The 26,519-nt window shown below is 34.5% G+C and overlaps 2 protein-coding genes across 5 annotated transcripts in view; both read left to right on the forward strand.

Annotated features, from left to right (window-relative positions):
• Positions 1–2,928, forward strand: part of LOC131976768 (IgGFc-binding protein) — a 36,450-nt gene extending 33,522 nt beyond the window's left edge. The window contains exons 21-22 of the mRNA XM_059339922.1: positions 2,377–2,427; positions 2,536–2,928. Of these exons, the coding sequence (XP_059195905.1) occupies positions 2,377–2,386 (10 nt within the window). The 3' untranslated portion in view covers positions 2,387–2,427; positions 2,536–2,928. The remainder of the gene's footprint in view (positions 1–2,376; positions 2,428–2,535) is intronic.
• A 3,590-nt stretch (positions 2,929–6,518) lies between these two features.
• Positions 6,519–26,253, forward strand: LOC131975925 (FXYD domain-containing ion transport regulator 6-like). Of its 4 annotated transcripts, none has more exons than XM_059338752.1 (9): positions 6,519–6,893; positions 10,743–10,802; positions 15,787–15,810; positions 16,022–16,048; positions 20,571–20,645; positions 25,597–25,633; positions 25,753–25,784; positions 25,883–25,913; positions 25,994–26,253. In XM_059338752.1, exons 2-8 carry the CDS (start codon positions 10,751–10,753, stop codon positions 25,885–25,887), a joined length of 252 nt encoding a protein of 83 aa, XP_059194735.1. In that variant the 5' UTR covers positions 6,519–6,893; positions 10,743–10,750; the 3' UTR covers positions 25,888–25,913; positions 25,994–26,253. The 4 variants fall into 4 exon arrangements, with proteins under 4 accessions (XP_059194735.1, XP_059194737.1, XP_059194736.1 ...); XM_059338754.1 differs by having other exon boundaries at positions 16,025–16,048; XM_059338753.1 differs by having other exon boundaries at positions 10,746–10,802.
• Positions 26,254–26,519: the final 266 nt, after the last annotated feature.

Genomic DNA, 26,519 nt, shown 5'->3' on the forward strand with positions numbered 1-26,519 from the left:
ATAACTCAAAAACATGCATTGTAGAAATTTGACAGGCCAAAAAGGGGGATGTTGCCTGAGGGCAACACCGTACCATAGAGGGTTAATCTATGTACATTGATTCAACATTGTAAATCACAATTATTTTGACCAGGATAATTGCGACATGAAATTTCCATATTGTCCAGTTGCCTAATCAAAACATCTGTTCACAAACTCTCACACAACTCATGAAATGTAATTCAAGTCTCAGTTGAACAATGGTATGCTCCCCAAACATGCATTTTCACCAAAATCTTACTATTGTTTTCCACAAGACTGTCTCAAGCATATGTTTTGATATAGATTTTCTGTTATTAAATGTGTGTCCATTTACTGCAAAAAAAAAAAAAAAAAAAATGTAATAGGCTCTGATACCAGTGGCGGTTCTAGACTAGTTTTACTGTGGGGGCCAGTGTTTAATCAGAGGGGCACATTAAAAACGACAAAGATGATATTTAAGCAATCAAAACCCTTATTTTAGCTATTTAAACATCTTATTTAAGCATATTTGGAAGATACACATACATTGATTGAAACAATGAAACTTACCAACAATTACAATTATTTTTGTAAGAAAATGACATTTCTCATTTTTTGCACAATTACTTATTTATTTTGAAAGTGCAGTACAATGAGAATAATCTTTTATAGATATATATATATATATATATATATATATATATATATATATATACACAAGCTTTTATTGCACAATTAAACTATTATACAATGTACACCAGGGGTCTCAAACTCAAATTACCTGGGGGCCGCTGGAGGCGACCAAAAAAAGACACAAAATGACAGAAGAAAAACTAAATTACTTAAAAAAGACACAAAATGACCAAAAAAAGACACACAATTACAAAAAAAAGACACAAAATGACAGAAAAACACTAAATTACTTTAAAAAAGACACAAAATGACAAAAAAGACACAATATGACCAAAAAATGCACAGAATGACCAAAAAAATACACAAAATTATTTTTAAAAAGACACAAAAAAGACACAAAAAAGACCCAAAGGACAGAAAAAAACTAAATTACTTAAAGAAGAAACAAAATTACCAAAAAAAGACACTAAATAACCAAAAAAAGATACAAAATTACAAAAAAGACACAAAATGGCAGAAAAACACTAAAATACTTAAAGAAGAAACAAAATTACCAAAAAAAGACACAAAATTATTTAAAATAAGACACAAAATGACCAAAAAAAAAGGAATTAAAGGAACCTTCCACACACAACACGGTAAAGTGCCATTCATATAAAACTCACATTAAACTTTCATATCAAGCTGGGGGCCACAAAATATCGTCACGAGGGCCGCGAGTTTGAGACCCCTGATGTACACATTCTGGGTTCCTTTTGTGTACAATGAGATATTGTTTGAACAAAAATTAGGTAAGAATTGTTCCATCGTTCATCGTTATAAATTGATCATTTCATTATTAATTTGACACAGGGGCCACAACAGGGGCCACAGGCTTCTTTAGAGGGGCAGTGGCCCCTGGAGGCCCCTGTGTAGAACCGCCACTGACTGATACATCGCTGAATTTACCACTATGATAATAATCTTCATTTCCTGCTCTCATCACATCGTTCCCCAACTCCTGATTAATTGTTTTCATAACATAACAACTTTGCCTCCTCGTCTACGCTTTTAACCTTCAATTCCAGTTAGAGTGGAAGTTTTTAATCTTGAACTCTATCGTGCCCTTTATTATGCAAACAGCAAACTTAATTTGACCAGTGAAATAATCAAGTACAGATCAGCGAGAGAAGCTCCGGTGCTATGACCATTCAACCGCTTATTCTCTTAACAGCAAGAACTAAACAAGGACTCCACAGAGCCCTTTTAAAGGAATGAGAGTGTGGTTTTTAATTGCATTTGGTCCAATTTAATTAAGAAATGCCAGAGAAACCCCTATGGTAATTACTGATTAAAAAGCAGGTGAAGCTGACAGGCATGGCCATCAAAAGCTACCAAGCTTGCAATCCAATCACTGCTTGTCATCCAAGGACACTTAAGACTCATCTGGGTGCAATATTAATTTGAGCCCTCATCTTTAGTTCTGTGTTTTAGCCTTAAGTCAGTCCCGTAGAGAATAGAGTTTTGTGCATCCTGTTTCCTGCCTTCATTCAATATCTTTCTGCAAGCATTTTCTCATCACCAGACTCTAAACACACACAAAAAAATGCCCCAAGAATCAGTGCTGCTGCTGCTGAATGTTTGCATATGCCTTTAGAAATACAATTTTCAAAAGTGTTGCTTGTAATCTCTGTTGTGCCCGAGTGAACATGACTTTACTTTGCTCCAGTGCCCTTTGACTGCAATTTTTCTTTTTCATTCCAGTGGCCTGTAGAGATGTTGGTCCTGCGCTGATAGAAAGCATCTGGTAACCAGGTAAAACCTGAAGCTGTTTCCTTTCACAACCATGAGCTGATGTTTCCTGCTGAATGAAACTCTGTACAATGTGGCTCACATCTCTGCTTTTTACCCCCCATCAAACAGGATGAAGAATGTGAAGTCTTTGGGCGAAGGGTTCTTGTTTACAGCCAGTTTTATTCATCATACTTCAATACTTCCTCTTAATTCATGAAATGTTTTTGGTTGTTTACTGGCCGTCTGTTCCTCTATTGTTCACTTTGGTGTGGGAAAAACAATCGAGCCAGTCTTGACCAACATCTCCATCTAGTGGAGGAAATTATATCAGAACAACCAAGAGCCTATACCTGTCCTATTATACTGTACTCACATAGTTTAAAAATGTATGTTTAAATATAAATGTACTCCTTACTGTTCTAACTAATAAATACTTTTTCATTACAATGCGCAAGTTGTTTGTGATTCCAAGTGAGTTTGCCTTTTATAAGACCTGTAGACCAGTAGTTCTCAACCTTTTTGAGTCGCGACCCCCACTCACTGAACACAATCTCACATGCACAGTTCAGATCACCCGAAAAAGAAACAAAATGACCAAAAAAAAGGAAACAAAATGACCAAAAAAGACACGAAATGACCAGAAAATGACCAAAAAAGACACAAATTGACCACAAAATGATCAAAAAAAGACACAAAATGATAAAAAAAAAGACACAAAATGGCCTAAAAAGACACAAAATTACCAAAAAAGACACAAAATGATCAAAAAAGACACAAAATGATCAAAAAAGACACAAAATGATCAAAAAAAGACACAAAATGATCAAAAAAAGAAGCAAAATGACCAAAAAAAAGGAAACAAAATGACCAAAAAAGACACAAATTGACCAAAAAAGACAGGAATTGACCACAAAATGATCAAAAAAAGACACAAAATGATAAAAAAAGACACAAAATGGCCTAAAAAGACACAAAATTACCAAAAAAGACACAAAATGACAAAAAAAAAGACACAAAATGATCAAAAAAGACACAAAATGATCAAAAAAAGACACAAAATGATCAAAAAAAGACACAAAATTGCCTAAAAAGACACATAATGGCCTAAAAAGACACAAAATGACCAAAAAAAAGACACAAAATGACAAAAAACTAACACAAAATGACCAATAAAAGACATTAAGTGACCAAAAACACATTAACACATGAACACTTTAACACAGTGGAGACAGAGCTGACTTCCTAAATGATTTGGCGACCCCCAGAAATCATCTCGCGACCCCAATTGGGGTCCCGACCCCAAGGTTGAGAATAGCTGCTGTAGAGCACTATCTGTATACCAGACTGAATTAAAAATACATGACTCTTATGGGCATTTAGCATAGCTGGTGACAGAAAAAATCCTATGAAACTTGACATTTTAATAAGAAAACTATCTGAACTAAAGGTCATTGATGCAGGAGTGAAAAAATAAGTAAAATAATGTAACTAAGTCAATTTACTCAAGTGCTGTACACTCACAAATTCTAATTCATGAACTTAATTGAATATTTCCATTTATTGTATTTTTATACTTGTACTCCAGTACATCTCAGAGGTAAATATTGCACCTTTTAGTATTCCTGTTACAGTAATTACAATATGGACTTACTGAGCTCGACAAAAACTAATTTTCACATATCTTCCAATATCTGGTATTCTGTTTACATGTCTGATTCTTTGCAAAAGAATGTCAATTCACATTTTGGCCAACATGATGCCTAAAACAACAGCAGGGTGTTTGGCACCATTACAAGACCTGAGGGCAGCACCTCTGCTTTTTTTACAGCAACTGAGAAAAATACACAGGAAAAAAAAACTGTTTAATTTACGGTAAAATACCGGCAGCTGTGGTTTCCAGAACTTCCCCGTAAAAATTACAGTGTACATAATTACATAATTTGTGTGTTAAATGTGTTTAAAGTGAAAATGAGATATCATATTAGTTAGATATGTCTAAATATTATAAAGATTTATCCTGAATATGAATGTCAATGGAAGGGAAATGGGGAAATATGAGAAGAAATACTGGGAAATACTGATTTATGAACTATTCTGATTAGATTTTCTAATGGTTGCCAGAACTTCACCGTAAGAATTACAGTGAGTGGATTTTCTATTCTTAATTTAAATGTAAATATCAGCAAAAACTGTAATTTAGACTGAGTATTCCTGTTATTTTTAGGGTAATGGTGTCATTCATTCACACATCATGGTATTTCTCCATAAATTTTGCATGAAAATTTTATATTTTTACAGCAAAACTGTGTGTTTCTTCCACTTTATGGCAGAAAAAAGTAAAAGTTTTGTGCTATTCTTTTGATTTGATTTGATTTTGATTAATTAAAAGTGTCTAATATGGTGATATACAATTTTTTATTTTACGCCCTATTTCTGATGTATTTGACAGTGTTTTACTGTTATTTCTACAAAGATTTTTAACAGTGTGAGACACATTACTGATGAGGATATTTCTGTCTTTATCTGAGTTTTTCACATACAAAAGTAAATTGCTCTTTGAACTTGCATCATTATGTTGTTATGTCAGTGGCATTAAATGTTCTAAAATTAATAATAGCAAAATCGCAATGACTCCTGGGATAAATATATCATCCAACAAAAGGTTATCATCAGAGACCAACTACAACTGAGAGCTTTAGATACTTTTCAGATTACATTTTTTCCGTCCAGAGAAAAAACATGTTCTGTATCTCCACATGTGTTGATTTTAAATTCAAATGTTTTTGATAGAATGAAGGACAGTGGTGGTTCTAGACCAGTTTTACTGTGGGGGCCAAGGAGGGGCCAGTGTTTAATCAGAGGTGCACATTAACACATTAAAAATGGCAAAGATAATATTTAAGCATTCAAAATCTTTATTTTAGCTTATTTAAACATCTCATTTATGTATATTTGGAAGATACAAATACATTGATTTAAATAATGAGACTCGCCAACAATTTTTTTTTTGTATGACAATGGCATTACTCATTTTTGTGCACAATCACTTTTTTTATTTTGAAAGTGCAGTACAGTCAGAATGATCTTTATATATATATACTTTTAGCACTATCTACCTCTTTGTTTGCACTATTTGAATGTCTGTATGTTGTTTTGCTTGTTCCGAGAGGACAGCAATTTCATCTGTGTCATGTTTTTTTATGTGGCATACTTGACAATAAAGTTGACTGAACTGATATATATATATATATATATATATATATATTTTATTGCACAATTAAACAATTATACAATGGACACAAAAATGACAAAAAATAACACAAAATGACCAAAAAAAGACACAAAATAACTAAAACAGACACAAAAAAGAAACATAAATGACACCAATGACAAAAAAAAGACACAAAATGACCAAAAAAAGACACAAAATCCACTAAAAATGACACAACAGACACAAAATTACCAAAAAAAAGACACAAAAAAGAAAAACAAATGTCCAAAAAAGACACAAAATGACTTACAAAGACATGTGCAAAGGATTAAAAAATGGACAAAATAGAGTTAAACTATTATACAATGTACACAGTTCAAATAGTAGTTCAAATCAACAGAACTGTAAACATCTTATTTCCCCAGTGTGGTATTAGTCCCGTTACTGAAGTAAAAATAATATATATAATACATAGATAGATGAAACCCAGGATATCCTGGTGTGACTTCCCCAGATTGAGACAGCTCTGCCATCAAAGCTTAAACCAGCCAGCAGCTCTGTTTGCTGCTAATGGAGGGGGGAATCTGGCAGCTTGGTGTGGGAGAGACCTTGGGGAGACAGTTTTCATATAGCTGAGAGAAAACTTTATCTCACTGACAGACTGCACTGGCCATGAAAGCGCACTAGTGTTTATGCTTTCACTTCAGTGCACTGAGCTCCTCTCTCCTCTCCAAAGCCTGTAAATTACACCACAGAGCAACAAGCCCGCTGCTGGATGCTGCTTGTTGTGTCTCTTATATTTGGCTGTGGGGGGAAATGAGCATGATTTACAGTTCATTATGAAATCATGTTTTACTATCAATGCTGGCACCAAACCGCCCGGGAGTCATCTGTCTGCGCAGTAGCACTGTACTGCAGCTCTCCTCGTGCTGTTTACCTCGAGCTCAGGGGAGCAAGGGTAGTTTAAGGAGGAACTCCTGTGGCGGAGCACCCCGCCCCCCTTCTCCATCTCCTCCTCTTCTCCTTCTCTCCTTCATTCCTGAGGCAAGACCAAGGAGGAACAGAGCTTTTACTTGGAGTCCTACTCTCAAGTCTCCACAGAATCATTTCTTTTTAATCACTGCTTTTCATTTTATTTGCAAAGCTATAAGAGACGGTTTTTGCACATCACATTTTATCTCTTCTTGGCTGAAGTGGAAAACTTTTCCAGCAAAGTTCGGCTCACTGGGCGGAGTGAAAGTAACTCACAGTAGAGTTTACAGCACGCGCACACACGGTAAGTTGATTTAAATGTCCTCATTTATGATCTCAAGTGAATGCATTGACTTGTCATATCAATGTGGCTGCAAATATGAGCTTCAATCTGCAGCCAAGACTTCCAAAAGACACTTCTCTGCCCATAGTTTCTGTCTTGCAGATGTTTTTCTTTCCTTTTTGTTTAAGCCGGTTTCCCGGACGCGACTTCCAGCTCAAAAACAACCCACGTGACCTTTTTACCTCCATCAAGCCGCTCGCGCTTCCTCCGACAGATATGAACCCACGAGCCAGCCTTTTTTCTTTCTTTCTTTCTCCATTTTTCGATATTTTAGCCTATTTTAATAGTGTCACAGTTGTTTTTTTTATTCTGTTGGCTCTCTGCTATCCTGCCTGAAAATGCCACGCAATCTGAGAAGTTTAATAGAGTTCTGTGTCACTTTTTTTTTTTACACGGAGCGCTGCCAGAAACCAGAAACACTGCGGCCAACAATTTAGAAAATGTTCTGCAATCTTTATCGCGTTAATTGGCGAGAACAACAACGTGAACTCGAGAACAGCCTCTATTTAAAAGCTGGCTGGTGTAGTCTGCAGCAATTACCCAGTCCAAAGTTTTAATTATCACAACGTGTCTCCCTCTAAAGAGCTGAAATATATTTAAAGTGTGAATGCACTCATATGGGCTTGCCTATAATGTAAGCAACCCCCTTTTTTTAATTACAAACTGTCCATGTTAATCCCACTTTATTATAATCCATGGTAATTAATTTTTAAAGTGTTGCTTTATGGGCGTCTTTTCTGTCTCCCAGTTCTCTTCCTCTACATCACTAACAAACAAGATTATTGGATTGGTTCTTGTTCGAATAACTCACCCTGTATTTGTTTGATTAAACCTGATTGGCAGCCCTTTGTTGTTAATCCTGCTCCCGGGGTTGAAGTGTTCGTTTCTCTCCACTCCAGCTCCATGTTCACACCCCCACTCTAGTCATGCATGAATCCCAGCCGTGCTCAGGGCCAGGGAGGGAAGCCTTGGCTCTGCTAACACAGGCTTTGATCTCTGCAATGCAAAACACTTTATTCCACGGCTTAGATATTTATTGTGTCTAACTGTGAAGCTGTGTGTACCTGCATTACATTTTGTTGTGATGCCTTGGGATTTTATTGGTATAATGTGGCAGTGTAGCTCAGCAGTTCTCAACCTTTTTGAGTCGCGACCCCCAATTTAACATGCATGTTGTCCGCGACCCCCGCTCACTGAACACAATCTCACATGCACAGTTCAGGTCACCCAAAAAAGAAACAAAATAACCAAAAAACACACAAAATGACCAAAAAAACACACAAATTGACCAAAAAACACACACAATTTGACCAAAAAAGACACAAAATGACAAAAAAAGACACAAAATAACCAAAAGAAGACACAAAATGACCCAAAAAAGAAACAAAATAACCAAAAGAAGACACAAAAAGACCAAAAAAGACACAAAATGACAAAAAAAGACAAAAAATTACCAAAAAAAAGACACACCATGACCAACAAAAGACATTAAGTGACCAAAAAACACACAAATTGACCAAAAAAGACACAAAATGACAAAAAAAGACACAAAATAACCAAAAGAAGACACAAAATGACCCAAAAAAGAAACAAAATAACCAAAAGAAGACACAAGAAGACCAAAAAAGACAAAAAATTACCAAAAAAAGACACACCATGACCAAAAAAAGACATTAAGTGACCAAAAAACACACACAATTTGACCAAAAAAGACACAAAATGACAAAAAAAGACACGAAATAACCAAAAGAAGACACAAAATGACCCAAAAAAGAAACAAAATAACCAAAAGAAGACACAAAAAGACCAAAAAAAGACACAAAATGACCAAAAAAGACAAAAAATTACCAAAAAAAGACACACCATGACCAAAAAAAGACATTAAGTGACCAAAAAGACTAAAACACATGAACACTTTAACACAGTGGAGACAGAGCTGACTTCCAAAATGATTTGGCGACCCCCAGAAATCCTCTCGCGACCCCAATTGGGGTCCCGACCCCAAGGTTGAGAACAGCTGGTGTAGCTAACGAAACAGCCAACTGTATGCTCTTTGGTCATGCAGGGTCCTCAACTCTTGCATCCAATCAGGAGCTGGTTGTGCAGCCTCAGGGTGTAAACGTTTGGGTGTAAGAGAATCTCAAAGAATGTTCTAGATCATATATAGACAGAAAAACAGCCCAGCAGGCTCAGGCTTCAAGTGTAAACTAGATGACCCAGCAGAACAGTAACAGACCCTAACCCACTGACCAAATATCAAGTGCAACACAACACCAGCCTTCCCTCCACCGACCGCCATGTCTGTGTCCTGAGGAGCTGAGCCCGAAATAGTCCCTCGTCTCGGAGTCAGAAGGCCAAATTATTATGATACATATCCTGATAACCTACTTACACTACTGGTCAAAAGTTTTAGAACACACCAACTAAATTTTCCAGAATTTAATTGAAAATGATGCAGTTTAATGTTTCAGTGTACTCTGAAATTAATGCACATTTGCAACATTTAAAATTCTTTATTGAGCATGATAGTGTTTTGAAAGTAAAAAAAAGATTCAAAATCACATTTTATGTTGGACTAAAGGACTAAAAAAAGACACAAAATGACCAAAAAAAGACACAAAATGACAAAAAAAGACACCAAAAGACACAAAATGACTAAAAAAAGACACAAAATGACCAAAAAAAGACACAAAATGACAAAAAAGACACCTAAAGACACAAAATGACTAAAAAAAGACACAAAATGACAAAAAAGACACCTAAAGACACAAAATGACTAAAAAAAGACAAGAAATGACAAAAAAGACACCTAAAGACACAAAATGACTAAAAAAAGACACAAAATGACATAAAAAAGACACATAATGACAAAAAAGACACCTAAAGACACAAAATGACTAAAAAAAGACACAAAATGACCAAATAAAGACATGAAAAGAATTCAAAAATGGACAAAATAGCCCAAGACTCCATAGAGTTAAGTTGTTAACCCATTTCTTGTTCCCTGAAAAAGGCCTACTTGTATAATTCTGAAATGTACATTATCTTCCAGTTTTGGTTAAGCTTACCTTTTTTTATTTACCTCTGGCAGTTCACCACTTACCTTTGGACCCTTTCAAGCTGTTCATTTGACTTGAACTGCTTGAATTTCAATAAAAAACTGGAAAAATTGGGCTGTTCTAAAACTTTTGACCAGTAGTGTATACAGTATGTCGCTAAGATGGAGCTTTGTGTCCTACCAGGAACTACGTCTTGCTCAATCCAACAGCATCCAATCAGGTTGCAGGAGAGAACCATGAAGAGTAAATACAAATACATTAGAAAATAATTCAAATTAATATTGTGTAACTCTGTTGTTAATTGGTATTTAATTAGGTAGAAGAGTGCATTATGACTTGTTTAGGACATTAAACTAAAAGTTAAGACTTGAGACTTTCTTCTGACTTTAACAATATAATTTGAAGTTAACATTCATTGCAAATCAACAAGTTCTCCTGAATTTCTGACCCTTTACTGTTTTGGAAAAAAAAACTAGCCCTCACTTACCACAAGTTCCTGAGCGGTTTTAGAGTGGAGGAGCTGAAGAACAGGCGTCTTGCTGTTCTCAACAAGGACATTTAAGCTGCCGAGTTATTTTAGTCCAAAGGGAGTGACAAAGTTTATCTGTAAATCACATTAAAAAGCCTCAATTTCCTGTCTCCCCTGCACATTACCCTCATAAAACGGCAGTAGCCCCAGTGTAATCACATTGGCTGTACATAATCAGACTCAGACATTTATAACTCTTTGTGTCTTTTTGTTTCCTGTCAGCAGGTAGAATGGATCTTCTGGTGTTGGTGGCGTTCAGCTCCTGGCTGGCTCCTGCACTCGGTGAGCATTAACATTAACATTAACATTTAAAACCAACCTGCACTGTAAAAACCCAACTTATTGTTTCAGCTTAAATATTTGAGTGTCAATGCTGCAAAAGAATTTTATGTCAAGACAACAAGGGGAGAGAAGTTACTTATAAACAAAGTCAATTATAAGCATCCAACCAATCAATTATTTATTAACCCTCTATGGTTCGCATTATGATGCCAGTTAGGAAAAAATGTTTGGAGTGTTTTTTTGTCTTAAAATAGACTAAATAAACAAAATCTGAAGAAATTTTTATAATTATTTTCTTTTTTTTTGGAAGTTTTTGGGGTTTGTTGTCCGTAGACATCATTGTACCATAACGGTGCACAAGTGAAAAAGAAAGTTTTTTTAATTAATTTTAACATCATTTATTTAACAAACATGTGTAAAAGATTCAGTTGCTTCAACAGGGTACAATACATAACATTTTAAATTTAAAAACATTATAAAAGGAACTTTTTAAACCGGTTTCTTGTCTGAATGTTGCCTGTAGGAAACATTGTACCATTGAACCAACGACCCATTGAAATGAATGAACAATCTAAGTGTATGAAACTATCAAAAATTAAGGTTTATTCACCTATCAGTAGGAATATATTTTTTTCCAGATGGAAAAGGGCCAGGAAATTACGTTTTGAGTGATTTTTTGTGGCGCAAAATGGCAAAAAAAGTCTGCAAAATAGGGTTTCAATATGGCCTCCTGGAGGTCATGTGACAAATTAAATCATTGCTATTGGTTCCCTAGACTCTTCCCTCTTTTTTAAAGTATCGCATCACTCAAAAACATGCATTGTAGAAATTTGACAGGCCAAAAATGGGTATGTTGCCTGAGGGCAACACTGTACCATAGAGGGTTAATTTAAATGAACTCAAATTCAATGAACTGGTGGATTTCAAAACAGCACAGTTTATGTTCAAAATTAACAACAACATGCTGCCTGACTGTATTCAGAAAATGTTCAATCTAAGACAAAGCCATTATAATTTCAGAGGAGTGTGTATATTTAAAAAGTTAAAAACCAGAAGCAACACCAAATCACCATGCACCACGGTAACAGCTGTTAATTTATGGAACAAATTGGAGAAATACTTGAAAACTTGCAATACCATTAACTTATTAAAAAAAATTACTTAAATATAGGATGATTAATTTATATAAGTTAGAGTAATGAGTAATAAGCTTCTTTCTTTTCTCTCTTTTGTGACTGCTTATTTCTTTTGTTGATTAATAACAGATTGTACATTTCTAAATTTTAAATTTACTTGAGTTGTAACAGGGTAATAAGGCGTAATAAGCTGCTTCAGCCTTTTCGGTCCAAATGTCTATTATCAATTTTCTCTCTCTGTTTACATGTTGTTTACTTTGATCAATGTTTTGTTTTTGTTTTTTCTGGTTTGTTTTGATGACATGTATTGACCGAAATAAACAGATACGTAACGAAACGAAAACCTCAAATGATTCTTGCTATTTGACTTCATATTTGAGGTTAAAATGACTTTTTGCACAAATCTTGTTGTATTGAAAAGGAAAATTTTGTTATAATAACAAAACAAGCAACATTTTTTACAGTTTTCCAGTGTGCGTGAGAGTTTTGGTTGCTTCTCTTTCTGTAGCTTTGGTTGTGTTATTAAGTTCCTCCAGACTAAACTAGCCAATGTGTCTGAATAACAGGATCAGCGTTTGGCAGGGAGGTGTTTGGTAAGTTTCCTGCATCAGAGTGGTAACTGGCAAAGCATGGCCACTTGATTTCTGCAGCTTTTTTGGTTTCTGCAGCTTTTTGATGTGCCTGCTTCTGTATATGAAGGCCTTGTCTCATTGTTAGCACTGCACTGATGCTGTTTTACATGTAATATTTTCCATTTTCAATCATTTGATGCCAGGGTTTTGCTGTGAGAAAAGGCCATGTCAAAATAGTGTAAATGTTTCCTTACACTTCACTTTAAATAATCATTTATTCACACTGCTGCCAAGTTTTCCATTGTTAATGCAGGTCCTGGTCTTTGGTCTGTTTCTCTGCGCGCCCTGCATGCCATCAGTCGAGCTTGATGTTAAGCAGATTTGCTGCACAGAGGATTTTTTTTACTCTCCTCTGACTCTCAGGTCTGTTAGAGTCCGACCTCATTTTCAAAGGCTCGTCAGCAGCAATGTGATAAAATATGTTTTTGCTTCATGGAGAAAGAAACTGACATTCATATTTACTGCCTGGTAATGAGGTCAAAGTTGACTTCAGCACTCAATTCTTCTTCTACAGTAAAGTGAATGTGGAGTGCATAAAATATTATTCAGTATTGATCATGTGTCATACTCACTTGTAACTCTATGTCGGACTTTGGATCATATACATATACATATATATATATATATATATATATATATATATATATATATATATATATATATATATATATATATATATATACATCATATGATCCTTTTACTGGATGTCAACATCTCAATATATGATGAGCTGTTGGAATAAGTTGCAGCAATCAAACTTTCACTTAGTCTTTTTATTATTATGATGATTTTACTGTATTAAAAATCAGCTGTCAAAGTTTATACATAAATAATTCTGTCTGACATTTAAAATGCTGCTCAGTCTGTTGAACATTTTAATGAGGGCTGTAAAAAGAATAACATTCATGATGTGAAAAGTATTTATGAAATGTCTCAGAGGTTAAGTATTTCTCACTCAAAACTCTGATGCTCATTTAAAAGATGACTGCTTTGTGTCTTTATAATTATAGCAAGTGATGCTGTCACTTTAATTACTTTGGTTGTTCTCTTGATTATCATAAGACAGATATTGTGATTAAGCTCGTTACCAAGTGCACTTTGCTTTCTTGTGGGTTTTTTTAATAGCAGCATAACATGAGAGAGGCCAACATGTGTTTCCACAAGGGAGAAGAGATGAGAAAGAGCACAGCGGTCTGAGTTTTCCCACGTCAGGACACGGAAATACAATATATACACTACTGGTCAAAAGTTTTAGAACACACCAACTTTTCCAGAATTTAATTGAAAATGATGCCGTTTAATGTCTCAGTGTACTCTGAAATTAATGCACATTTGCAACATTTAAAATTCTTTATTGAGCATGATAGTGTTTTGAAGGTAAAAAAAAAGATTCAAAATCACATTTTATGTTGGACTAAAGGACTAAAAAAAGACACAAAATGACCAAAAAAAGACACCAAAAGACACAAAATGACTAAAAAAAGACACAAAATGACCAAAAAAAGACACAAAATGACTTACAAAGACATGAAAAGAATTCAAAAATGGACAAAATAGCCCAAGACTCCATAGAGTTAAGTTGTTAACCCATTTCTTGTTCCCTGAAAAAGGCCTACTTGTATAATTCTGAAATGTACATTATTTTCCAGTTTTGGTTAAGCTTACCTTTTTTTATTTACCTCTGGCAGTTCACCACTTACCTTTGGACCCTTTCAAGCTGTTCATTTGACTTGAACTGCTTGAATTTCAATAAAAAACTGGAAAAATTGGGCTGTTCTAAAACTTTTGACCGGTAGTGTACGTCGTGGCTAAATAAATGTATGGAGAGGGAAAAGAGTTCTTTTGCAGTTTGGTATTGTAATATCTGTAAGGTTAAAGGTCCATCATTAAGCAGGTGTAGGTGTATAGAGACTGTATAGAAACATCTAGTATAAATACTGTGAAAGGATCAAAACACTCGAAAAACGGAAATTAGCACAGTCTGTATTCATAAACAAGCGATTTGAACTTCTGTGAGGTTGTGATGTCACAACTATACAGATAGAAAGTGCAGCTGCAGTGACGTTACAGTCATTCCCCTGCTGCAATGATGGTGCATAGATGCTAAGAGCCTTGTAAACACCGACCAATCAGAGCAGACTGTGCTTAGGGAGGTGGGCTTAAAGCAGCACCAAATTTGTCCCGCAGTGTAATTTTATTTGGCCCGCGAGGAAATACCAAATTATTATATTATTATTGTAAATTAATGACATTGACGTGTTTTTTATTTGCAATTTGATTTTGCATGTCTGCACTATTTAGTTATATATTTTATGTTTATAAGCGTTGCTGGTTCCATATTTAATGTTAAAGCAAAACATGTTTGGTATATATTAAAAGGTTTATTTGTTCAATGTTGGCCCGCGATTTTATTCAAGTTTTAAATTTTGGCCCATTGTGTATTTGAGTTTGACACCCCTGGCTTAAAGAGACAAGCACTAAAACAGGGTGAATACAGGTATATTCAGACGGACAGTATGAGAAAAATAATTAGTTTTTTAACATCAAAGTATATAAGGGTGTTTCTGCAACTACGGTCACTTTTGACTCTCCCAAATTAAAAAAATCAACCTCGATGAATTTCAATTTTAACCATCAGAGTCTGTAATAAATATTAACAGATACACAAAATTGTTTATAACCGTTAAGATTTTAATCTGGAAAATGTTTATTTTTTATGGTTTTCAGCACTTTTTCTTACAAAATGTCCTTACCGCAACATTAAAATAACGTTCATTTTATACATTTTCCTTTTTGAATTTCTACAAAATTTTAAAACATTTAAATTTATTTTCATCAAGTTTTGTGCATCAAAAAAACTGATATAAAAAATTTTTTAGAAGTTTAGAAATTAGGGGATTTCATTGTTTTCGCTTTGCCATGGAAAATTTAGACAGTAAACTTAGATGTTGATTGTCTTCATACACACTAAAAATAAAATATCTGGCTTTTTATGCCATATATTGTAATTCATGTCAAGCAGAACCCCCAAATACAAGTATGGACCTGAACATGAGCACATTATGTGCCCTTTATGTTTGATACTAACCCTTTTTAGCTTGTCTGCAGTGTGAATTTGCCCCACCTCCATCATTTTTACCCTTTGCTGACATGCACTTCCACCCCCATGTGAATGTCTCATAAAGACTAATGATTTTTTTGCTTCTTTTTTCACAGCCTCAGCAGCGGATGAGGACAAAGGTGGGTATTATTTGAACAGAAGCTTAGAAAAGTCAAATTAAGATAAGCTGCATACTCATTTTAGCTGGCATATAAATTGGCACTGGCTAATGACTGGATGGATGACTGAGGTCCTAAAAGTGCTGAATAGCTGTCATATCATGAGTGCTCTGTGAAGTGTGTCAGTGGGTAAATCTGCTGCTCATTTCTGTCTCTCTCTGTTCTCTCCTAGCAGACTATGACAGCGCTTTTCATTACGGTGAGTGTTTAAACCGCAGACCCTCTACACAGGAAACATCTGAGAGGTCGGGACCAGTTTGCATTTTTCACTTGTTTTTCCAGAAGTGATGGAAAACTGTCACCCCGAGGCCATGTCCCTGGGGTGCTCCCACTGTGAATACTTCTAATCCTGTCACAGTGTCGTAGGTCGAATTTTTTTAGTCCATCTAAGCCACCAAAGTGCACCGCATGACTCCAAATCTGCTCGCATGCTTTATAAAAACTTATCATGAATGCACTGGTTGTTATCTTTCAAATGATTCGTGAAATAAAATGTGTTTTTTTGGCTCTCCAAAAGCGTTTTGTACCATCCCAACTGCAGTTCATGCCCTGTTTGAGACCACTAAAGCTGTGGTTCCTCGCACTGTTTTCCTTTTATCTATTTTGTCTTTTTTCTCATGAAGCTCTGGTTATTTTTTATGTCCTCTAGCCCTTCTCAGAATTAAACAACCTTTAGCCAAAGAAGGGTTTACGAGAGATGTCAAGTACTTTATTTTAAGGAGTCACAAGCCAAAAAGATTTAAAAACCAGTGAACTAAAGAATTGATGAAGCCTGCTGGCAGCTAAAAAAAAAAAAAAAAGCTTTTTAACTCATACTTTCTTCACTGAAATTTTAAAAGGTCAATATTTATTCACTCATTCTGATGCCTGCAGATAGTTGCCATCTTTCTAGTCAAGCGACTTCAGAGAGTCACTTTGTGTTGGTTTTAACTTTAATTAGCTAATTAAACAAGGCAGGGCTCATTGAATGTGAAACCTCTCTGTTGGTTACAGCAGAATCACTAGGTCAGCTATTCTCAACCTTGGGGTCGGGACCCCAATTGGGGTCGCGAGATGATTTCTGGGGGTCTCCAAATCATTTTGGAAGTCAGCTCTGTGTTAAAGTGTTCATGTGTTGAAGTGTTTTAGTCTTTTTGGTAATTTCATGTCTTTTTTTGATCATTTAGTGTCTTTTTTGGTCATTTTGTTTCCTTTTTTTGGTCATTTTGTTTCTTTTTTTAGTCATTTTGTGTCTTTTTTGGTCATTTTGTGTCTTTTTTGGGTAATTTTGTGTCTTTTTTTAGTCATTTTGTGTCTTTTCTGGTCATTTTGTGTCTTTTTTTAGTCATTTTGTGTCTTTTTTGTTCATTTTGTGTCTTTTTTGGTCATTTTGTGTCTTTTTTGGGTAATTTTGTGTCTTTTTTTAGTCATTTTGTGTCTTTTTTGTTCATTTTGTGTCTTTTTTGGTCATTTTGTGTCTTTTTTGGGTAATTTTGCGTCTTTTTTTAGTCATTTTGTGTCTTTTTGTGGTCATTTTGTCTTTTTTGGTCATTTTGTGTCTTTTTTGGGTAATTTTGTGTCTTTTTTTAGTCATTTTGTGTCTTTTTTGTTCATTTTGTGTCTTTTTTTAGTCATTTTGTGTCTTTTTGTGGTCATTTTGTTTCCTTTTTTGGTCATTTTGTTTCTTTTTTGGGTGATCTGAACTGTGCGTGTGAGATTGTGTTCAGTGAGCGGGGGTCAGGGACAACATGCATGTTAAATTGGGGGTCACGGCTCAAAAAGGTTGAGAACTACTGCACTAGGTGACGTTAGCATTTATATCATAAACAAGCTAACCCTGCGTGACACTTGCTGCTGCCTTGATTTTGAAGACACTGATGGAACCAGACATGTTATTGCTTTTGCACATTTGTATGCAGTGTTATTGGGAGCAGCCAACTACAGAGCTGAAGTCAACCAATGTGTTTACAGCTTTAGTGACTGCAGCTCACAGGAATTTGCGGTGTCACATGACCATTAAGGGGCTGCAGAACATTTCTGCAATGCTGCACTTGAACAAAACTGTGGTAAAAGGAAGTGTTTTTGCTTTAACCCTTTGATGCACAACATGGGTCTAAAGCAGGGGTCTCAAACTGGCGGCCCGCGGGCCAATTGTGGCCCTCGTGACGATATTTTGTGGCCCCCACCTTGATATGAAAGTTTAATGTGAGTTTTATATGAATGGCACTTTTGATCAATGGTCTTTTTTTAAGTAATTTAAGTTTTTTCTGTCATATTGTGTCTTTTTTTTAAATAATTGTATGTCTTTTTAGTAATTTTTTGTCTTTTTTTGTCATTTTGTGTCTTTTTTTGTGTCTTTTTTTGTCATTTTGTGTCTTTTTTTGTCGTTTTGTGTCTTTTTTAAAATAATTTTGTATCTTTTGTGGTAATTCTGTGTCTTGTTTTGGTCATTTTGTGTCTTTCTTTAAGTAATTTAGGTTTTTTTCTGTCATTTTGTCTCTTTTTTTGGTAATTCAGTGTCTTTTTTAAGTAATTTAATTTTTTCTGTCATTTTGTGTCTTTTTTTTTGGTCATTTTGATACTGCCTCCAGCGGCCCCCAGGTAATTTGAGTTTGAGACCCCTGGTCTAAAGTGACCTGACTAAGTTTTTAAATTCAATATCTTTGCAATAAATTAATTTCATCATTTAGTATTGCAGGTTTTCCTCAAATAACTTGTTTTTGATCATCATACATCCTAATTTTTGACCCATGTTGTGCATTAGAAGGTGTTTATATGTTGTCACCAATTCACCAATCACCAAAAACCTGACAAAGAAAACACAAATATTAACTATCCTATTTTGTTAAATTGGTGTTTTTTCCAATGAAAATTATTATTTGGTGGCTCTAATAAGTCTCAAATGTTAAATTATGTGATTTTCCAATGTAATCTAGTGGTTCTAACAACTATTTTAAAGTTAAACCTTCAAAATAAGACAAACATAGTTACACATGTACTCAAATTGTTAATTGAGTGTATCACTTATTGTATATATACGCTTCTAATGCACAAGGTTATTTTTGACCCATGTGTGTAATACAAAAAACATTTTTCTTCATAAAGTATGAAAGGTAAAAATAGATATAATGACCTGATAATCTGTTGTAATAAAAAAAAGATATTCAAACACACAGCCAGCATGAAATAACATGAGAAATGAATGCATGTTGTGCATTAGAAGGTGTTTATATGTTGTGCATCAAAGGGTTAATAGATAGAAAGATAGATAGATAGATAGATAGATAGATAGATAGATAGATAGATAGATAGATAGATAGATAGATAGATAGATAGATAGATATACTTTATTTATCCCAAGCTGGGAAATTACAGTGTAGCAGCAGCATTACACACATAAACAATGACAATTAAATAAAAAGAACAACCTAGGCATACTTCAAGCAATAAAATATAAAAATACAACAAAAATACAATAAAATATAAAGTGTCTAAAGAAGGAGTATGTATTAAGGCAGTAGTTCTCAACCTTTTTGAGTCGCGACCCCAATGCATGTTGTCCGTGACCCCCGCTCACTGAACACAATCTCACACGCACAGTTCAGATCACCCAAAAAAGAAACAAAATGACCAAAAAAAGGAAACAAAATGACCAAAAAGACACAAAATTACCAAAAAAGACACAAAATGACTAAAAAAAGAAACAAAATCACCAAAAAAGACACAAATTGACCACAAAATGATTAAAAAAAACCACACACACACACACACACAAAAGAGACACAAATGACCAAAAAACACACAAAATGACCAAAAAAAAACAGCACAAAATGACCAAAAAAAGACATTAAATGACCAAAAAGACTAAAACACATGAACACTTTAACACAGTGGAGACAGAGCTGACTCCCAAAATGATTTGGCGACCCCCAGAAATCATCTCACGACCCCAATTGGGGTCCCAACCCCAAGGTTGAGAATAGCTGTATTGAGAAGTAGAATAGAATTCCAGTGCAGAATAAATATGAATATACAGTATAAAAAACTTGGTGCTATGAAACAAATAAGGTGCAATGAACAGTGTGCATAAAAAACACAAAGTGCATAGACAGTATGTAATGAACCAGGTTATTATTTGTTATTGTACAGTGTGATGGCATGTGGCAGGAAAGATTTTTGGTATCTGTCCCTATGACAGCAGAGCTGCTATTTTGGTTTAACCCTATAAAACCTGAACCATGAAATAATTGCCAGAAAATTCAATTTCTGTAAAAACTGAGTGCTTATTAACCTGCTGACGAATTTTAAAAAATAAATAAATTGCATATATGAATTCTTATTTGTATCATATTTGATACATCAGGTTTTTTTTTGCAATTTGTTGCTCACAGTTTGTTTTTCTTGAACTAACAAAAACATATAAAACCTAACATTTTTAACTTATTAAGACTTTGACTTTTCCTTTTTCCTCAAACATGCAAAATACATATTTTTTCCATATAACACAACATCATACATCTGCTGATATGAAGTTTTTTAATGCAGCAATGACTGATCCACTCATGGAACCTGCATATCATTTTTGCTACATCTGGTATTTTTGTGCAATTTGTTGCTCAGTTTGTTTATCTTCAACACATGTATACATCAGGTTTTTGATGATGTAGAAGTCTCAAAAATTACTGTATCTAATATGATACACTTGGCTTTATAGGGTTAAAGTCCTTTTTTCTTCATTTCAGATTATGAGTCTCTGAGGATCGGTGGGCTGGTTTTTGCCGTGGTCCTGTTCCTGATGGGCATCGCCCTCATTGTCAGTAAGTGTTTGACCACCTTTAGTCCCTGCCGGAGGAGTCGGTCTCACCACACTGTGATCTGTTTGTGTGATTTGACCTCACAGCCTCCTGAAAACAAGCAGGCTTCTGTTTCTCTCAGACGTTCTGTTTCTCTCTTGCACAATCTCAGCGCTCTGCTGCTCCGTGCATCACAGTCATTTGCCCTTTATACCTTATATCCCTTTCCTCGCTCACTGTGTCCTTCCAAGGTTCCTCCTCCTCACCTGCCAGCACATGCTGTCACTGCCAGTGGTAGCCCTGAAACCAGAACCAACCAATAAATAATTCAGTGGGACCCACACTGCCTGCCTGCCACTCTGCTCCTGTTAGTGCGGAGCGTTGTGAAGTGCGTGGGTTAAACTAAATGATAAAAACGACAGGATGACAGGATATTCCAATTCTGAAATTCGCTTTAAAAGAACAATCTAAATGTAAACAGGTCCTCACACTCCCACGACTGGAGAGATTCATGGAGCCTGCTGTCACCAGTAGGTTATAAAATACACAGTTATAGGACACAGACATTTAATATCATCTTGGTGTTTCCTTGCTGTTCCATGTTTGTTTGTTTATTTTATGATTTTTCATTTTTAAACATTTTAACCACACTGGCAACAAGCTTTTGCTGGATATAAAGTATATACTCAATAATTTCTTTAAACACAATATATTCTTTTGCAGAGACAGCAGTGACATCACAAACTAAAACTACAGACATGTCCTACTTAGTTATTCTAAAATAACTTATTATAAAAAAAAAAACCTTTAATCATGTTCGAATTGATGTAGTTTAATATAATCTTGGTGTTTCCTTGCTGTTCCATGTTTGTTTATGTCTGATTTTTCATTTTTAAACATTTTAACCCCACTGGCAACAAGCTTCTGCTGTATATAAAGTATATACTCAATAATTTCTTTAAACACACAATATATTATTTTGTAGAGACAGAAGTGACATCACAAACTAAAACTACAGGCATGCACTACTTACAGTTATTCTAAAATAACTTATTATAGACAAGGACCAAACAAAAACAACCTTTAATCATGTTCGAATTGATGTAGTTTAATATAATCTTGGTGTTTCCTTGCTGTTCCATGTCTGATTTTTCATTTTTAAACATTTTAACCCCACTGGCAACAAGCTTCTGCTGTATATAAAGTATACACTCAATACTTAATTTCTTTAAACACACAATATATTATTTTGTGGAGACAGAAGTGACATCACAAACTAAAACTACAGGCATGTCCTACTTACAGTTATTCTAAAATAACTTATTATAGACAAGGACCAAACAAAAAACAACCTTTAATCATGTTCGAATTGATGTCGTTTAATATCATCTTGGTGTTTCCTTGCTGTTCCATGTTTGTCTATTTCTGATTTTTCATTTTTAAACATTTTAACCCCACTGGCAACAAGCTTTTGCTCGATATAAAGTATAAACTCAATACCTCATTTATTTAAATGCACAATATATTATTTTGTAGAGACAGCAGTGACATCACAAACTAAAAACTTTGGTAACACTTTACAATAACCAACTAAGTTATGTTTATAGATGGTTTATAAACCAATTATTAACAATTTACTACATATTTAATCTTTAAATGTTTTCAACCAATTTCTTAAAGGTATATGAATCATTTCTAAATCATTAACATACTTAATATGGTGTTAAAATGTTATAATGAGTGCAAATTAAACTAATAATTATAATTTAATTGTTTCTTAATGGCAAAGTAACTATAAACTTACATTAATATACCATCTATTTGCCATTTATAAATTATTTAGTAAGTTAAACATTAATAAATTACCTATTTACCATTCTAAATGGCCTATAAACGGTTTATAAATGATGATTAAACATTAATAAACTATCTGTTTACCATTTATAAATGATGGTTATTGTAAAGTGTTACCAAAACTTTCTCTATCTCATAGGTGAGGCCTAGAGGTCTGGAATTTTCTACAGGCATGTCCTACTTACAGTTATTCTAAAATAACTTATTATAGACAAGGACCAAACAAAAAACAACCTTTAATCATGTTCAAATTGATGTAGTTTCAGTTGTGTTTTAACAAGCACATAATCAGTTCGAATGAAGCCTCGTGCATGAATTTTGGTACTTCTGGTGTAAGATTTTCCATTTGGGTATGCCAGATATGCTCAAATAAAAAGAAAAAAAGGTATGTATTCAAAGGTAAAATTACAGTTTTAAAAATGGTTCACCTTTTTATGATTTTATAAGTTACAGATTGGACCTTTTGGGTTTTAACAATGCCAACTGGCTGCTTAAAATTAATCTGTGTGACATTTAATGCAACCAGGGTCTCACAGCCAGATAATAAAACACAACATAAAGAGGGCAATCCCTTAAAAGGTTAATATTTATTCATTTAAACATCACTGATATCAACAGGAAGCCTTTGGCGCCTCCTAGTGTCGAAGTGAGAGAATGAAAGATGAGTGTTGTCTTTCAAGATGATCCCCGCTTTATTCTTAGTGCTCAGTATGTAGGTCACCCACATATTTTGCTGGCCACACCAACTTTTCTAGCAACTACCAGCTCAGTCGACACTTAAGGCTGCAATATTATGTTACTGTTTATATGAGCACATTCTCAGGCAAAGATTTGTACAATAATACAAGATATGATATATTTCAAGATAGAGGAAATCCTTGTGGTGCAGATGATTATTAAGATTAATATTAACATGTGTAAAGAGTCTGGCTGTGGGTGAAATAAAACCATGTCAACACAATATTTATAAAGGCAACAACACAACTATTAATCACATTTTATTTGTCTCCGAGTAGAACCATACGGGGCAGAATGAAGCCTTACAGGGCCTCATAAATCACATATTTACTCTAAATGGGAGCATAATTTACAAAATGAACACCAGGCTGTATTGAAGAAGACTTTAAACTAGATATTGAGACCATAAACACATTAAGAAAAGGCCAATGGATCATTTTCTGATTGACTTTTGTAGAATCTGAAGATTTTGAAGATCTTTTTCCAGTCAATGGAGTCGCCCCCTGCTGTCCATTTGAAAGAATGCAGGTTTAAGGCACTTTGGTAACACTTTACAATAACCATCTAAGTGATGTTTATAGATGGTTTATAAACCAATTATTATTAACCATTTACAAAATTCTTTGCATGTTTAATCTTTAAATGTTTTCAAGCAATTTCTTAAAGGTATAAGAATCATTTTGAAATCATTTACATACTTAATATGGTGTTAAAAATGTTATAATGAGTGTAAAGCTATTCATAAACTAATAATTATGTTTGTTTATGGTAAAGTAATCTATTTGGCATTTATAAATTCAACATTATTACATTTTCTATTCACCATTCCAAATGGCCTATATACGGTTTATAAATGATGATTAAACATTAATAAACTATCTGTTTACCATTTATAAATGATGGTTATTGTAAAGTGTTACCGGCACTTTAAGGTTTATTGTCTTCACTATTCTGAGGTTGCCGCTTGCTATATATGCACTAGTACTGTATAGATCAGACATGGTTTCATTGTTATGGACGCTGTTAGTGACTCAAAAGAAAAGAAATGGAGATACTGAAGATGTTTTGTGAATGTGTTTTGCTGTGTGATGTTTATTGGTTCTAAATTCCATTAGGGAAAGGGTTAAAGCTCTTTTATAGACTTTCACATGATATAAATGCTGCTAGCTGGACCTTATTCAACATGCTGGCTGCTGTAGTTTTGGGCAAAGTTAAACAACTAATTTTTGCTGTGATTCAGGCACCATGAATAAAAGTCTTGTGCTCGAGCCAATAAGCTGCAAGCTTATAAGGCCTCCCAAGGCTCGTTGCCCAGATGGGTTTATTGGCCCGAGCTCAAGACTGTAATCATGTATCCATCAAGGCCCAGAACAACCTCTTCCTCTTTTAGTAACCCGAGGGGGGCGAGGAGTGTTAGGGACACCGCTGACTCTAATAGCTTCATGCATTCTTTTTATAATGAATCAACTTTTTCCATATAGCACCTTTCATACTAACATGCAGCCCAAAGCGCCTCACAGATCAAGATTGGAACAACACTGATGAAAATAAAGAATATTAACCCATAAGAACCCGTGTAACAAACACTTTAAATGTTCTAGAATCTCCCATATTCAGCTTTATGCTTCACCTTAACTCATTAATATGTGTGTGACTGGAAACAGAAATGTAAAAAAAAGCTAATTTCAAAAAGCTTATTTTTTGTTACTAGGCTAAGTTTAAACCAATTTATCAATTCTAATTCTAATCTAAGTACATTCGACCAAATATAAACAAAAAATAATCCTATCCTGTGACAATTTTGATAAAGAAAAAGGCAAATGTGTGTTTCTGTAAGCAGAAAAGGTGTCTAGTTTATTTATTTTAAAATAAGAAATATCATAAACATAACTTCCATAAACGCCCAATGTAACATATATGTCACGTCACAGATCTTTGATATTTAGGGGTAGTATTTTTTTTTTTAAAACATTAGAAATGTGTTCTATGTGGTCCACTCGGTCTGTGATATATCCCCCATAATTTTCCTTTAAGAATAAATAGGTCTGGGTTCTTATGGGTTAAACAAACATTTTGCAAGATTAAAAAGGACAACAATAAGAACATAAAATGTCAATGTAATAAATAAAATCCAACATAATTCAATCAAATAAACACCAGGGATACAATTTGTGTAAAAAAACAAAACATCTAAGGCTATAACATTACTACAGATTTAAAACAAAAAATGTAAAGATCAATCTTTAATTTCTCTCTTTAATACAAAGACAGTTTGCCATTTTAATATCCAGAGGTAGTAAGGTCCACATATTAGGGCTCACAGTAAACATATTTATTACTTAGACATGTGTAATTATTTTTTTGTCTTTTTCCCCCAAAACAGGCCGAAAATGTACCTGTTCGAAGAGCGATAAGTCAAGGTAAGTGAAGTTGAAGTGAAAAACGCCAAACTCTTATCCATAAAGAATTTTATTTTCCCGAAAACAGATGAAAAACATCGTCTGATTGATTATCTAATTGTTAATTTCCTCTGGTCCAGGGGTCCTGATGTAGAAACAGGTGCTCCAAGGGGTAAATATTTTTCTTTACTTTATGAAATAACTAGAAATGTTAAATGTCTAACAAGTCATTTTATTTATTTGATCTCTAATCTAAAACTCTGTCCACAGCATGAAGAGCCTAATGAGCAGCGGACATCTGGTGAGTAAAAACACGTTTATTTTCTACAAAAGGAAGATTTTTTTCTGAACAAATCTAACAAAGCGCTTCCTGTGTTTCAGTGTTACAGAGTGACCGAGAGGTGGCAGCAGATAGCTTGATCACAGCTGAAGACAATCTTTCCATGAACACAAGAAGCTTTCTTCATTTTCATAATGTTACCGTGCTCCTGTTGTTCTTTTTTAATGTTTTTATGATGAATAACTGTTCCTAGATAATGTGCCAACTTTATACAGTAGCAATGGTGTGATTCTCATTTGTATTATTTGTGTGTGACTTTCTGATTGATGCAAGAAATAATAAAAGTAAAAAAATGAAAAGATTTATCTCGGTTTTATGCATAATTATTTAATCTTCTCTGCGGTTAGAAGTGGACCAGCGAGCAGCAGCTGTAGTGCTGCATTCAAGCTTCTGCTGACTCTGCAGACACTTCAGTTACACATGCAGTAGTAACCACCAGCAGTGAGCATGTGAATGATTTATGTGCTGCACCGTGCAGCACTTGGAGAGGGTTCTCTTTTAAAAAAAAAGGAAAGAAAAACCACTTAATTTTGACTATCTCTCCGTTCACTGCTGTTTTATTGGCAG

Source organism: Centropristis striata, chromosome 8 (assembly GCF_030273125.1).
Source record: "Centropristis striata isolate RG_2023a ecotype Rhode Island chromosome 8, C.striata_1.0, whole genome shotgun sequence".
Taxonomy (NCBI): domain Eukaryota; kingdom Metazoa; phylum Chordata; class Actinopteri; order Perciformes; family Serranidae; genus Centropristis; species Centropristis striata.